Source organism: Lynx rufus, unplaced genomic scaffold, assembly GCF_022079265.1.
Source record: "Lynx rufus isolate CCGP_SWC_20201006 ecotype Redwood Valley unplaced genomic scaffold, mLynRuf1.p SCAF_4, whole genome shotgun sequence".
Taxonomy (NCBI): Eukaryota; Metazoa; Chordata; class Mammalia; order Carnivora; family Felidae; genus Lynx; species Lynx rufus.
The window spans coordinates 148,147,496-148,162,326 of record NW_025814856.1 but is presented as its reverse complement, the minus strand read 5'-3'; the positions used below and the strand labels follow the sequence as shown (position 1 = coordinate 148,162,326).

At 50.6% G+C, this 14,831-nt stretch overlaps 1 protein-coding gene across 1 annotated transcript; it reads left to right on the top strand.

The window, feature by feature from the left end:
* Positions 1–328: 328 nt before the first annotated feature.
* PODXL (podocalyxin like) lies at positions 329–14,390 on the top strand. Its single transcript, XM_047095251.1, has 8 exons — positions 329–440; positions 6,137–6,802; positions 9,634–10,022; positions 10,312–10,383; positions 12,324–12,471; positions 12,710–12,771; positions 13,022–13,189; positions 14,193–14,390. The coding sequence occupies exons 1-8, from the start codon at positions 329–331 to the stop codon at positions 14,388–14,390; spliced, it is 1,815 nt and encodes a 604-aa protein (XP_046951207.1).
* Positions 14,391–14,831: the final 441 nt, after the last annotated feature.

Sequence of the window (14,831 nt, the reverse complement as noted above, 5' to 3'; positions counted from 1 at the left end):
AGAAGGGAGTGTGGCCCTGCCGATTTTGGATTTCTAGCCTCCAAAGCCACGAGAGGATACATTTATGTTTAAGCCACCCAGTTTGTGGTCATTTGATACAGCAGCCTTGGGAAATGAATACACACTTCATTCAAGGTAACCTGAGTCCGTGGAAAGATTCGGTTCTGTGAACTGGGTGAGTGGCTGACTGTGTTCTCTACCGTGGAGATTTGACACAGGTCTCTGTTTGCTGAGCCTTGAGGGGGGGATGTTAGTGGGCGGCCCCTAAAAGACCACATGATAGTTAGCCCCGGTCCCAGGTCCCTTTAGTTAGATTATTCCAATTAGCATGCTGATCCGGCTGTCCATTACGGTATTGTACCCACCTTTGTTCCGAGAAATGAAATCCTACTCTTCCCCCTACTACCCGAAGAACCTGGCTTCCATGCCCACTGAAATCAGTATTATCTCCTATGAGCATTCCCGGCCAATGAAAAACAGCCACACCAGTCTCTTAGAATATGCTATTAGTCTCCTCAACAATATCCCCAATTTAATCAAATCTAAGGCACCATCAATGATAAGACACACTATTACTTTACGAACTACTTAGGAAAAAAAACACTGTCAAAGTTTGACCTGTAATAACTTATAATGCATCTGCATTTCACAGGCATGAAAAGATGTGCGTCTTAGAACTCATGGAACACAGTATTTCTCAAAGCCTTGGTGAAACAAGTGTCATTTGAACTCAGAATTCTCAGGAAGACAAAAGTGTGAGGGAGCAGATTATCCATGATAAACCATTCTACCCCTTGTGTCTCTCTGAGGTTTTGGATTTCTTCCTATTCGTTATTCCAGGGAATTTCTGGCAACTTAACTTTATTTAGTGTGGACTAACGTTGAGTGCAGGTTTCAGTTCACCAACTAAGAAAACGATGAGAACCCAGCTGCTTTAGGTCAGCATATTGAACCCGAAATCTCTGATATGCATACCCATAACGACCGATTCAGCCTGATATGATTATCCCTCCTTGATCTAGCACCCTCCTGTCATATAACCAGACATACTTACTAGGGTTATTATAGGTATTTCTTAGTGTGTAAGCCTTCTCCTGGGCCAGACTCTGTATTTGTCTTTCTGGAGCATACTGGAGTCTGACTGTTGTTACAGGTTTGGAAAAAGTGAAGAGTCCTAGAGACAATGAGGAAATGTGGCTTTCTGTGTCCGTGAGCTCACGTGAGCCTCTTTACGAGTTTTCAGGCAAGGTGGGAAGTGCATCATCAAACAGAATAGCAGTTGAGTATAGGCAGGTGAGCACCAATCCAGATTGAGACTTAGAAAAAAATTTTTTTTTTTAACATTTTATTTATTTTTGAGAGACAGCACTCAAGCGGGTTAGGGGCAGAGAGAGAGGGAGACATATAGTCTGAAGCAGGCTCCAGGCTCTGAGCTGTCAGAGAGCCAGATGAGGGGCTCGAACCCACAAACTGTGAGATCATGACCCGAGCTGATGTCGGACGCTTAACTGAGCCACCCAGGTGCCCTGCAGATTGAGACTTAATGGAAACTGTGACTCATCTGCATCCTCTCCTGTGTCGCCATTTCAATTGTCAAGGTCCTATTTTCACCTAAGAGACTTGGTGAAGAATTAAACTAACATTGGGGCACTGGGTTCCTCAATCGGTTAAATGCCCGGTTTCAGCTCAGGTCATGATGTCGCTGTTCATGAGTTCGAGCTCCGCTTAGGTCTCTGTGCTGACAGCTCAGAGCCTGGAGCCTGCCTCAGATTCTGTGTCTCCCTCGCTCTCTTCCCCTCCCCTGCTCGTACTTTGTGTGTGTCTGTCTGTGTCTCTCTCTCTCAAATACATAAAACATTAAAAAAAAAAAAACTAACATTGTAATTTGGCAACTCGTGGGATCAAACTTTCACATTTGTCTTTTGGTCTTCTCTGTTCTTCAGCTGCAAACAATAAGAGATTCCTTTACTGTAGCCTCAGAAATTTCAGTCTGTGCTTTCATAGGAGGATTTAGGAATTAGAGCTTCTCTTTCTTTTCTTTTCTTTCTTTCTTTTTTTTTTTTTAAGTAAGGAAGCTCTATGCCTGCTGTAAGGCTTGAACTCAGAACCCCCAAGATCAAGAGTCGTGGGGTCTACCGACTGAGCCAGCCAGGCACCCCTGTTAATTCTCCTTCTTTAAACCAGTTTTCACTGGTAGTGATTTTTGTCTCTCCCAGGGTACATGTGGCAATATCTAAAGATATTTTTAGCTGTCACAGCTGGGGAGGGATGTGTGTATATGTTACTTGCATCTGGTGGATAGATACCAGAGATGTTGTTAAATATCCTGTCATGCATAGGATACCCTCCTATAACAAATAAATATCCTGCCCAAAATGTCAGTAGTTCTCGGGTGAAGAAACCCCATCTTAAGCTACTCACCACAGTAAGAAGTAACCACCCTATCCCACGTCCCTTAGTTCCTCAAATATGCTTATATTCCCTTCAACAATCTCAGCTCTTTGGCCAAAAAAGTACCATGACATGATCAACGATAAGAGGCACCGTTATTTTATGACTGTGAAGGAAGAAGCACTGGCAAAGCATAACGGCTCTTTGATTTTCAACACGCCCTTTTATGTGTGCCCTTCATGGGCACTTCATTCTAGAGGACGGGATAATGTAGCTGCTTCTCCACAGGATGCCACAGGATACTAGAGTCACGTCCCCTCATACTTGCAGGATTCTCCCTTAAGCCCCAAGTAGACCCAGTACCCAAACCTTGAAGTCCTCTTGCCTGCAACCACTTCTGATACAAATTTCTGCTTTTCAGCAGCACAGTTGTGTCTGTGTGCGTGTGCACGCGCATGCGTAAGATACGGTGGGTTCCTGTGTAGCCTGGGGAGGAACTGGGATTGCTGGAGACCACGTTTACAACTACTTTTTTTTCACTTATTTTTTTTTTCCTCAATGTTTACTTACTGATTTTTATTATAAAATTTTTTTTAATGTTTATTTTTGAGAGAGAGGGAGAGACAGAATGTGAGTGGGGGAGGGGCAGAGAGGGAGACACAGAATCCGAAGCAGGCTCCAGGCTCCGAGCGGTCAGCACAGAGCTCGACTCGGGGCTCAAACCCATGAACTGTGAGATCACGGCCCGAGCTGAAGTCGGACGCTCAACCGACCGAGCCACCCAGGCGCCCGTAGGGCTACTTTTAATAGCACCCAAGTTAGGCTACAGAAGTGGTCCTGCTGACCAGAAGTACTGCTGACCAGTGCCAAGCACTAGGGACTGCAGTTTGGCTGTGGACACTCACTCTAGCATCACGTCTGCTGCTTGCACTTGAGCGTGATGTCACTGTTAACTGCTCTCAGCCCTCCTTGCAGGCTGCTGCCTCTTCACTCGCTCACTGGCTGGGATGGAAGTGCCTAGTTCACTAAGGATGGCTTAGCACATACATGCTCGTGCTCCAGTCATAAGGAGGGATGGAAAAGGAAGTATTTGGCATTTTCAGCATCTATAATAGGAGACAAATCCTGCCGCCATCAAACTTTTATTATGTGGGGAGTTCCCCGAACACAGAGAAATGGCATAGATTTGGCTACAAAGAATGGTAAAGACCCACTACTACCCTTCCCGCCACTCTCCCCTTCTCCGAACAGAAAACCAGAAACAATCCTGGGTTCCCTTCTTCTGGATTTCGTCTCCAAAATATGACCCTTTTTCTTAAATTTTTAAAAATGTTTTATTACTTTTTAAGAGCATGAGAGAGAGAATGAGAGAGTGAGTCAGGGAGGGGGGCAGAGAGAGAGAGGGAGACATAGAATCGGAAGCAGGCTCCAGGCTCCGAGCTGTCAGCACAGATCCCAGTGCAAGGCTCAAACTCATGAACTGTGAGATCATGACCTGAGCCGAAGTCGGACACTTAACTGACTGAGCCACCCAGGAGTCCCTAGTCTTTTTTCTTAATGGAAACTCTAGCCCCAATGTAGCACTTGAACTCCTGGCCCTGAGATCAAGTCACATGCTCTACCGACTGAGCCAGCCAGGTGCCTCCATAATACAGTGTTGAACCATCCTCTTTTCATCGCCACCGCGAGTAACTTTGTACAGCAGACTGTTGTCCATTCTGTCTGGATTACTGTCCTGGCCTTTTTCTCCCCGCTTCCGCTCACTCTCCCTTCCAGTCCACAGCCCTCGAAGTAGCAAGTGTGTTTCCTTTTCCAGCCACCCTATATAACCTTCTTTGCTTACAACCTTCCGTGGCTTCATTTTGCACTTAGAATAAAATCCAAAATCTTTATTTTGGTTTCTAAGGAGGGTGATCAAGAGTCTTCCCTTTTGTTTTTTTTTTAAGTGTTTATTTATTTATTTTGAGAGAGAGCGAGAGAAAGAGCACATGCTTGAGCAGGGAAGGGGCAGAGGAGGGAGGGAGGGAGAATCTCAAGCAGGCTCCACACTCAGCACCGTGAGATCATGACTTGAGCTGATATGAAGAGTCGGATGCTCAGCTGACCAAGCCACCCACACGATCCAAGAGAGCCTCCTTTTATTCTCAAAAATTAATGCTTTGGACAATAAGTTACTGGCCCTTTACCTGTACGGCCCTGATTTTCTTTACATTTTTTTTTTTAACATTTATTTATTATTGAGAGAGAGAAGAGAGAGACAGAGCGTGAGCAGGGGAGGGGTAGAGAGAGAGGGGGAGACACAGACTCTTAAGCAGGTTCCAGGCTCTGAGCTGTCAGCACAGAGCCCACATGGGGCTCTGTCTCAATGAACCACGAGATCATGACCTGAATGGAAGTCGGACGCCCAACCGACTGAGCCTCCCAGGCGTCCCTGAAAGGCCCTGATTTTCTGGACCCTGCTCCCCGACCCCCTGAGTCACTAACCCCCGCTCACATCTCCTCTTACCTTTCGTCCCTGCTTTGGGGCCTTTGAAGGTTCTGTTCTTCTGCCTTCTGTTTTCCACACAGTTTTCTCCTTGTCGTCCTTCAAGTCTTAGCAAAATGGGCATCTGAGATGGCTTTCGTCACTTTTTTTTTTTTTAAGGAATCTTTATACCTCATGGGGGGCTTGAATCCACAACCCCCAGATCAAGAGTCGCATGCTCCACCCCCCCCACCCCCTTCTCACCTCTCTACCTAAACAGCCTCTATCTCTGTTCTCTGCACCATTTCCTTGCTCACTTCTTCCATAGATTCTCCAGAATTTGATGGCTTTTTTTTTAAATTTATTTTGAGAGAGTGAGAGACCAGGGGAGGGGCAGAGAGAGGGGGAAATAGAATCCCAGGCAGGCTCTGTGCTGTCAGCACAGAGCCCAGTGCAGGGCTCCAACTCACAAACCACGAGACCGTGACCTGAGCCAAAACCAAGGGTCGGATGCTTAACCAACTGAGCCACCCAGGCGCCCCCAGAATTTGGTGTTTTTTCTGTCCACTTGTTTATCGTTAATTTCTGGCTTGTCCACCAGAATGTAAGCTCCCTGAGGGTATGGATTATGTGTGTTTTCTTCACCAGTGTGTCCTGGGGCCCACACGCCACAGAGTAGAATTCACCAGGCCTTCCCTCCCTGACCTCCTGGTAAGGGTAAGCTGCCTTGCAGAACAGAGTCAGACGGTCCGTCGTTCTCTTCCTTGTATGTCTCACAACTGTACTTAGACGGCCATTTGTGTAATGTCACTATTGTCAGTTTCTCCTAGATTATACTTCCATGAGAACGGAGGCACATCTCTCTTGCCATGCCCACAACAAGGCCGTTCAGGAGGCATGAGTCTGCGGAATCTTCCGGAGGCTCATGTGCCTTCGAGCCGGGGGGAGGGAGGAGGAGGGGACCTTGGCTCTGTGGCGGCACAGTGAAAACAGGAAGGGCACGTGTGCGGCTCACGCAGGCCTCCCCGTGCAGGGTGATTAGGTGGCCCGGTCTTTCTCTTCTGCAGAATTTCCCTGGACTTCCTCTGCTTCACTCTTGTTGTCCTTAGAGGTTTCTTAAACTTCAGCAAATCTGGGTACGTGGAGGACCCAGGCCTTCAGCCAAGGCACATGGCAGGGTGGCAGCAAGGCCTCTGGATCCCCGGGAAGAGTTGGAGGAGTGTGGAGAGGAACACTTGCAGCTGATGCCCTAACTTCTTTCTGTGTTGTCTTTGTAAACAGAAGTCCCGACCACTACTGGCTCAAAGACCGCAGTAGAACACGTAAAGACCGCGGTAGAACATATAAACTCAGGCAACCCCGACACAGCATTAACACACGGTGGTGAAAGTCCAGTTGAAAACACAAAGACGACGACGGCCACGACGGCCACGACGACCACGGTTCCACCAACTCCTGAGGAAAGGAAGCCGTCATCCGCCACGTCAGCCGTGGTCACCAAAAGCCCATCTACAGCACCCAGCAACTTACCCGCTGCCCCGTCTCTAGCCCCGACGCAGAAAGAGGGGGGTAACACTCCCAGTAACAAAGAGGGGGTGTTAACCGGCCCCCCGACAGCTCCCGATCCACCAACCACTAAGTCCGTGAAGCCCGACACCACACAGAGCCAGCCAGCCGGATCTGGAGCCCAGAGCAGCACCAGTGTTCCCACCGACCACACGACCACGCAGGGCACGGGGCCTCTGCCGCCACTGGTTAGCCCCACCCGCACCACACCTGCTCCTTCCACGGCCACCCCGGCAAGCCCTCACCAACCAGCTGCGACTGCTACTTTGAAGCCCCCGGGGGACTCTTCCAAGGCACCAGACAAAGTCTCTACGGCTTCAAGTACTTTAGGCACCAAGACCAGTCCCGACTCCACATTACACGGGGCGCCTTCCACGCCAAGTAAGTGATGTGCTCCCCACCACCACCCCCCCCCACCCCCCCCCACCCCAGCAGGAAGAAACTTCTGAATGCTTATATTCTATACAGTTGCTCAGCTGGAAGATAGAATTCATGCTGAGGGTTACACACTGTGACTACACCACCTTCATTCAGGCCTGGGGTCCCCTTCAATGACAAGCAGAGGCCAACAATGCTGTGTTGTTCTGATGAGAGCTCGGGGTTTTGGCCTGCTCGGTTGAGCGCATAAACAAGCCAACAGTCTATTCATGGCTAAGACTTGGGCGGTTGGTTGCAGGGTGGAGGGAGCATTGAAAGTAGTTCAGAGCAGCGGCGCCCGGGAGACTCAGTCGGTTAAACGTCCGACTTCGGCTCAGGTCACGATCTCACGGTTCGTGGGTTTGAGCCCCGCATTGGGCTCTGTGCTGACAGCTCGGAGCCTGGAGCCTGCTTTGGATTCTGTGTCTCGCTCGCTGTCTGCCCCTCCCCCGCTCACACTCTGTCTCTCTCTCTCTCAAAAATAAAACAAACATGAAAAAAAAAAAAAAAAAAAAAAAGAAAAAGCAGGACTCCAGAACAGTGTTGCTCACATGTGTTTGATAGCATTTACAGTAGGAAATACATTTTAATTTTACACCACGATCTGGGACACGAAAATGTAACACACATATAACAACACATGTAACTGATAACAAAAGTTTCACGTATCAGGGCTTATTCTTGCTGTATGGGATACGTCCTAATAATTTTCTACTCCATCCCATTCCTTTGTTCCTTTTTAAAAGTGCTGATCTTGGGGCGCCTGGTGGCGCAGTCGGTTAAGCGTCCGACATCAGCCAGGTCACGATCTCGCGGTCCGGGAGTTCGAGCCCCGCGTCAGGCTCTGGGCTGATGGCTCGGAGCCTGGAGCCTGTTTCCGATTCTGTGTCTCCCTCTCTCTCTGCCCCTCCCCCGTTCATGCTCTGTCTCTCTCTGTCCCAAAAATAAATAAAAAACGTTGAAAAAAAAAAATTAAAAGTGCTGATCTTAACCCAGTAAGTAAATTTTATTAAAAAAAAATTTTTTTTTAACGTTTATTTATTTTTGGGACAGAGAGAGACAGAGCATGAACGGGGGAGGGGCAGAGAGAGAGAGGGAGACACAGAATCGGAAGCAGGCTCCAGGCTCTGAGCCATCAGCCCAGAGCCTGACACGAGGCTCAAACTCAAGGACCGCAAGATCGTGACCTGAGCTGAAGTTGGACGCTTAACCGACTGAGCTACCCAGGCGCCCCCCAGTAAGTACATTTTAAAACTCACTGATGGATCATGAGCCTCAAGATCATGACCCATAGCAGATCTATTGAATCAGAACTTCTAGGTTGTGAACCTGAGGGTCTGCATTGTCCAGAACTTCCTCGGTAATCGGGATGCACGCTGCTGTTGCCACTGTGGTGGTGCTGTCCTGCTGGAAAAGCAAGGGCTCTGAGTTAGGGGCGCCGGGATTCACGCCCCTGTTGTGTCTCCCTGTTGTGTCATCTTCTTTTTTTAAGTTTACTTCTTTATTTTGGGAGAGAGAGAGAGAGAGAGAGAGAGAGAGAGAGAGAGAGCGAGCAAACGGGAGGGGCAGAGAGAGAATTCCAAGTAGACTTTGCACTGGCAGTGTGGAGCCTGGCATAGGCTCGAACACATAAACTGCAATCATGACCTGAGCGGAAACTGCGAGTCAGTCACTTAACCAACTGAACCACCCACATGCCCCCTATTGTGCCACTTCTTAACACTGTGACCTTGGGCAAATCATCAAGCCCCTCTGAACCTGTTTTCTTTTTCTTTCTCTCTCTTTTCTTTTCTTTTCTTTTCTTTTCTTTTCTTTTCTTTTCTTTTCCTTTCTTTTTCTTTTTTCTTTCTTCCCGTCTTTCTTAAACTAAAACATTTTTTTTCATTTTTACTTAGAGGGCAGGGGAGGGGTAGAGACAGGAGAGAAGAATCCCAAGGAATCCCAAGCAGGCTCCACAGTGTCGGCACAGAGCCCCATGTGGGGCTCAAACCCACAAAACCGCGAGATCATGACCTGACCCGAAATCAAGTGCTGGGCGCCCAACTGAGCCATCCAGGCACCCCTGAATTTTTTTTAATGTTTATTTATTTTTGAGAGAAAGAGTGTGAGCAGGGGCGGGGCAGAGAGAGAAAGAGGGAGACAGAATCCGAAGCAGGCTCCAGGCTCTGAGCTGCCAGCACAGAGCCTGACACGGGGCTCAAACCCACCAGTGGTGAGATCATGACCTGAGCCGAGGTCGGACACTTAACCACCTGAGCCACCCAGGTGCCACTCAGTTTCTTTATTTATAAAATAGGTTAATTATGGTACCTTCTTCGTAGAGCGTGGTGAGGATTAACTAAGAAAGTAACTCAGAAGCACTCAGTACGGTCCCTCAGATGGAGTAAGTCCTCATTTAGTATTAGCTGTTGCTGCTGACACCATTGCCATTGTGACTGCTTTTATGAGGCCTCACCCTGGCTCATTCAGTCTCACCCATCCTGGACTATGTTATGAGAATGGACTTCAGGTGTTTACTTCTTCCTCATAGCCTTGCTCATTACTCCAGCTTGTAGTCTAGGTGGGAGATAAGATCAAAGAACCTTAGGGAGCTAAGAACAAGAAAGACTGTCCTCTTAAAGGTTCCACTTATATTTTTTACTTTTAAAAAAAGTTTTATTAATTTTAGTCATCTCTACACTCAACGTGGGACTCGAACTCACGACCCCGCAATCAAGAGTTGCACACTCTTCGAACTGAGCCAGCCAGGCACCTCCCACTCATCTTTTCTCATAGCATTTGCTTTCCAATTACAGCATCATTTGTTGCCTCACAAGGAAATCATGAGCACTCCAGCAAGGTGCCAACTGTCCCTGGGACCTCTTCCTCCGCCACTGGGACCCCTTCCTCCGCCACTGGGACCCCTTCCTCCGCCACTGGCACCTCTTCCTCCGCCACTGGGACCTCTTCCTCCGCCACTGGGACCTCTTCCTCCATCACTGGGACCTCTTCTTCCGTCCCTGGGATCTCTTCCTCCGTCCCTGGGACCTCTTCCTCTTCGTCGGGACCTGTGGCCACATTTACTGTTATGGGACCTGGAAGCTTTAGCACTCACTTGGCTCCAAATACCCCCCAAGTCTCCAGCACATCTTCTCCTGCCTTGACTCATAGGGATGATGGGGTGCTGCCAGCAGCGGTGGGACAGGTAAGAGAGACCAGACTCAGATGGGAGGGGGCTCTAAGAGGTATTTCTAGTCTTCCTTATAGCCCAGGGCCCCTGGCGAGGACTGTTAGAAGTAGGCAGCCATCCACCCCCTCTGCCTCGCTTTGCAGGACAGCCAGGCACACGCCTGGCTTTGTAACTGGCTAGCCCAGTTTGCCAGAAACTCCTTCCTTTGTGTCACCCACTCAGAGGAGGGAGAGAGGGAGGGAGGAATTAGTGATGAGACCCTGCCAGGCTGAGCCAGAATCTGAATCTCAATGGCTTCTTCTAGATACAGTGCGGACATCCCGAAAATCAAACCGAGAGGATGCTCATCCTGAACTTCACGAAAACCAGCCCCTGTGTGAGTACCCTGCTAATCCAGGCTGCACCCTGAACTACACCCCCAAACTGTGGTTTAGCGGCAGGGTCAGAGAAGGTAGAAGGGAATGGTGTGTTCCTTTTCCTGCCCTTGTTTTTTTCCTAGTGGGAAGGGGCCCCTTCCAGCTTACAGAGGGACAAAGTGAAGTTCAGATTCCTCTAAGTCAAGTCCCATGGGGCTGCTGTCAGGCCAGAAGTACCACCCAGGTCTCCTGGACTTGCACTGTGTAATTGTTCACATGTTCTCAGAGTCTGGAGACCTCAGCCCTAGTTTCTGTTTGCCTTTCGTTCAGGCTGTGATTTAATTAAATTGATCTCTTTGGTCTTCAGAGGCTCAGTCTGCCTGCCTAACTTTTCCTGCTCTCATAGTCTGTGGTTTTATATTTGCTGGCCCATGTATTAATCTGATGGCCTCAGTGGTTGAACAGCAAGGAGATAATCTCCCTCTGGTCTGAGCAGTCAGTTCCGAAGCATCAGGGAGCCATTGCCAGCACTCAGGGTGGTGTGTGTGTGCTGGGGTGGGGGGGTCAGCTTGCGCATGACTCCATTTTCATGAAAGGGCGTGTCCTACCAGCCCAGATGGCTGCTCCCTTCTGCTGGCACCTGGGAGTGCAGCTGATGGGTGGCTCACTGCTGCCCTCTCCTGGTCAGTGACTGTTTTTGCAAACACCCCCTAGAATTAAGACAGGCTGTCTAGAAGACGAGCAGGTGGGTTTACAACATTTTAATACCACCTGTATTTTTTCAGTCATTTTCTTTTGGGTGTTCGTTTTGCTGGGATTTTCCAAGTGAATTTTACAGAGCATGCATTTAGACTGGAGTTTGAAAGGGAGCGGTGCTGCCCTGGCCTTGGGTTATTGGACAAGGCAGGAATCCCACCGATGTGTACCCAGCCATTCTCAGGCCCTCTTTTTTGCTAAAACTTGCCAGGTTGTATGATTGGCTGGGAGAAGCATTTTTTTCCCCCGTGTGCTGTAAAAGGAGGGTTGGAAGCCCTGGATCCCTACCTGGTGTGAGGCTGAGGGATTGGGAAGCCTAGGAAATCCCAGGTAGAAACCTAGGGATGGTTTGTGGGGGTCCTGAGGTGAGCCATACCAAGAGTCCTTTTCTTCACCCATCTCCATACCTTATTCCGAAATCAGGTCAGAGGAACGCCAGCTTGGTGTGCCTCTAGATGACATGGCAGGACCTGGTGAAAGCTGTCCACACTTTGCTTCCTCACCTTCAGCCCTAAAGCCACGTCAGCCATGCTCTGTTTAGAGATACAGGACTTCCTTCCAAGATGTCTCCGTGTGCCTCTTCAAGATCTCCCACCGTGCCCTGTTCAGTGACAGCCTTGCCTTTTTCCCTGTCAGCCTGTTTATGGCTTCATGGACAGAATCTTAGTTTAGGGAAGGGCGTGCATCTTTCAACTTTGGGATAGATATCCTTGGGCTGAGAGCTGGGGCTTCCCCTCCTGAGGTCTTTGAACTGGGTATCAACGCCTGGAAGGTTGAGAGAGGGCTGGAGTCTTCCCCACTGGCTGGGGGCTGGGGGTAGGGAGGGGTGGCAGTGGTTGCTGGGAAGGACCTCCACAGTCCCTTCTAGAGCAATGATAAGGGCATCAGGTCATGACCCCTGAAGAACTCTGAGAGAGAAAGGGGGTAGTCAGGTGAAAGGTATTGGTCAGCCACAGACAAGATAAACAGGGTGAGGGGACCCGGGGAGGAGATTCGCATGAGTCAGGGAAGGCAGGGACTGGCCCAGCTCGGCACCTAACCTCTGACTCCTTCCGGGCCTGCAAGTGGTCCCAGTTGAGGGAATAGAGAAATAGGTCCACACCAGGCAAATGCATTCTCCAGACCTTGGGTCCGACGGGCAGCCCCCGAAACCTAGGCTGTTGTTCTGATCTTTGAGGAATCACTTGTGGTCTCCCTGCAATAGGAGACGAACTTTTCGGATGACAAACTGGTCACACTACTGTGCAGAGCAGCAAAAGCCACCTTCAACCCACCTCAAGATCGGTGCCATATACGGCTGGCACCTATTCCCGAGACCCAGGCAGTGGCAATCAAAGAAATCGCTATCCAGAGTGAGTTGAGGGGAGGGGGTGCTGAGGCCTAAGGGGGGTGGGAATGGGGCAAGGGGTGACAGCTTAGGAGCCACGAGGATGGGTCAGGGCTGGTCCTTCCTCAGTACCCTAAGAAGGGTCGCGCCAAGAGAGACAGCACCCAGGAGACTGAGGTACAGCATGTCCTCTTGGGGCCCTGTGTCCATCCCTCGCACATCACTCTGAGCTGGACCACTAGAAACGTCTCTCCTCCCCACAGCAAACCTCCTGCCCAGGGACGTGTATGAGTTGCTGAAAGACAAATGGGACGAGCTGCAAGAGGTAAGCGGGCTCCTCCCGTGTGCTGGGGCGGAAGCCTGTCCCTCGGAAGTCTACAGTTACTCTGCTCCGCAGCGCTTCTCGCTGTAGAGGGACCTCCCGCTTGCAAGCAGCTGGAAGACGGGAGGATTAGAGAGGGGACAGCCGGGTGACGGAATAGGTCCCCCAGCAAACGCCAAGCAGAAGAGATCGTAACTGACCGGGAGTGACCCGCGTTCTGTTTTCTGCCACATAACCTCCTCCTTCCTGGCAGGTGGGAGTCAGTAACATGAAGCTTGGGGACCAAGGGCCACCCGAAGAGACGGAGGACCGGTTCAGCATGCCCCTCATCATCACCATCGTCTGTATGGCCTCCTTCCTGCTCCTCGTCGCTGCCCTCTATGGCTGCTGCCACCAGCGCCTCTCCCAGAGGAAAGACCAGGTGAGGACTTCACTCCCCTCGCCAGGGAAGCAGGCCAGTTCACCAGATGACTTCACCCGTCACCCCCATATTAGAGGAGAGTGAGGGGGCCGTGAACCCTTTCGGACAGGCAGAGACCCTCCCTTACAGGAACTGCAAAGTTACAGGGAGATGAAAGAATCATGCGGGGGAAGGGAGGATCGCGGCTGCGGAGTCCAGACTTGGGGTAGAGCCCCGGCTCTGCCTGTTACCCACGTGGCCACGGGCATTTCCTGGAACCTCTAAGCTCCAGGTTTCTCATCTGCACGTGGGGAGAACGGTCACCTTGCGGAGCTGCTGAGGGTTCCCTGAAAGAAGTGGACCTAGGCCCACGTGTCTGACGTCTGACAGGAGGCTCTTTTACCCGCCTTCGTCAGATTCCCCTCATGACGGCCCCACCCGGACACGTAGTCCTCAACCCTGGCTGCACGCTATGGGGCCAGTTAGAGAAATTCGCATGCTGGCCTCCTCACACGCCAGTTGAGACAATCTGGATCTGAATGTTTGTTCAAAGCTTCCCAGGTGACTCGACCGCGTGACCCAGGTTGTACCTCGGGTAAAGACGAGAGAAGAGCACGGGCTCCAGGTGGCTCCTGTCTGTGGCCGAGACGGCTGTAGGTTGCGCCGCACACATCTTGCCGGGGCTTGGAGAGGTCCTGGGTCACCCGGCCTGATGAAAGTCATTTCCAGCCCTTCCTGATTCAGTACAATGGGTGGGGTGAGGCAGGTGCCTGGAGAGTAAGGTTTGGAGGGAAGGAATGGAGGAGAGCGATCAGAGGACTCTGCAGAACAGAGTCCGTTTCCGCTTGACTTCCTGGGAATTCTAGGATGCTGGGCAAGGCCAGTAGCCACGATGATCTCCAGGAGCACTTACTGCGCACATTAGCCAAGGTGGGGTTCTTGGATTGTGGGGCTAAATGTGTAATATTAAGGCTATAGCCCCTAAACATTACCCTTTCTTCTTGGGTCATCTTCTCTGCCCTAGCAACGACTAACGGAGGAGCTGCAGACAGTGGAGAATGGTTACCATGACAATCCCACACTGGAAGTGATGGAGACCTCCTCAGAGATGCAGGAGAAAAAGGTGGTCAACCTTAATGGGGAGCTGGGGGACAGCTGGATCGTCCCCCTAGACAACCTGACCAAGGATGACCTGGACGAGGAGGAAGACACACACCTCTAATCAGGTCTGCGGGTGGCCTCCGACAGTGCCACAGCGCTCCAGACTGAGCCACCTCAAGTGCCATTGGGACAGGGGAGGAACATCCTTCCCAGCTGAGGGAGAGACTGGCAGGGGAAGGAGACTTGGTGGCTCCCTCCTCCCAATCCCCACGGGGCCTTAATTTCCCCTTTTCAGACTGAACAAGTCACATTCTGTCTAGATCTGTCTTGTAAGATAACCCACTAGTGCCTGAGCTCAGTACTGCTGGAAGGCGAGAGGGAGCTCACTCACGTGACCATCTAGTAGGATCCCTTCATCCCACATACGTGGAGACCAAGGCCTGACAGGGGTATAAGGTCCAGCTCACACAGCCCCTGGTGGCAGAGTCAGAACGACCACAAAAATTCCCTTTTCCGGGCCGGTGTGCACTGCCACCCCACCCCACTGCTGTCACCACCCCCC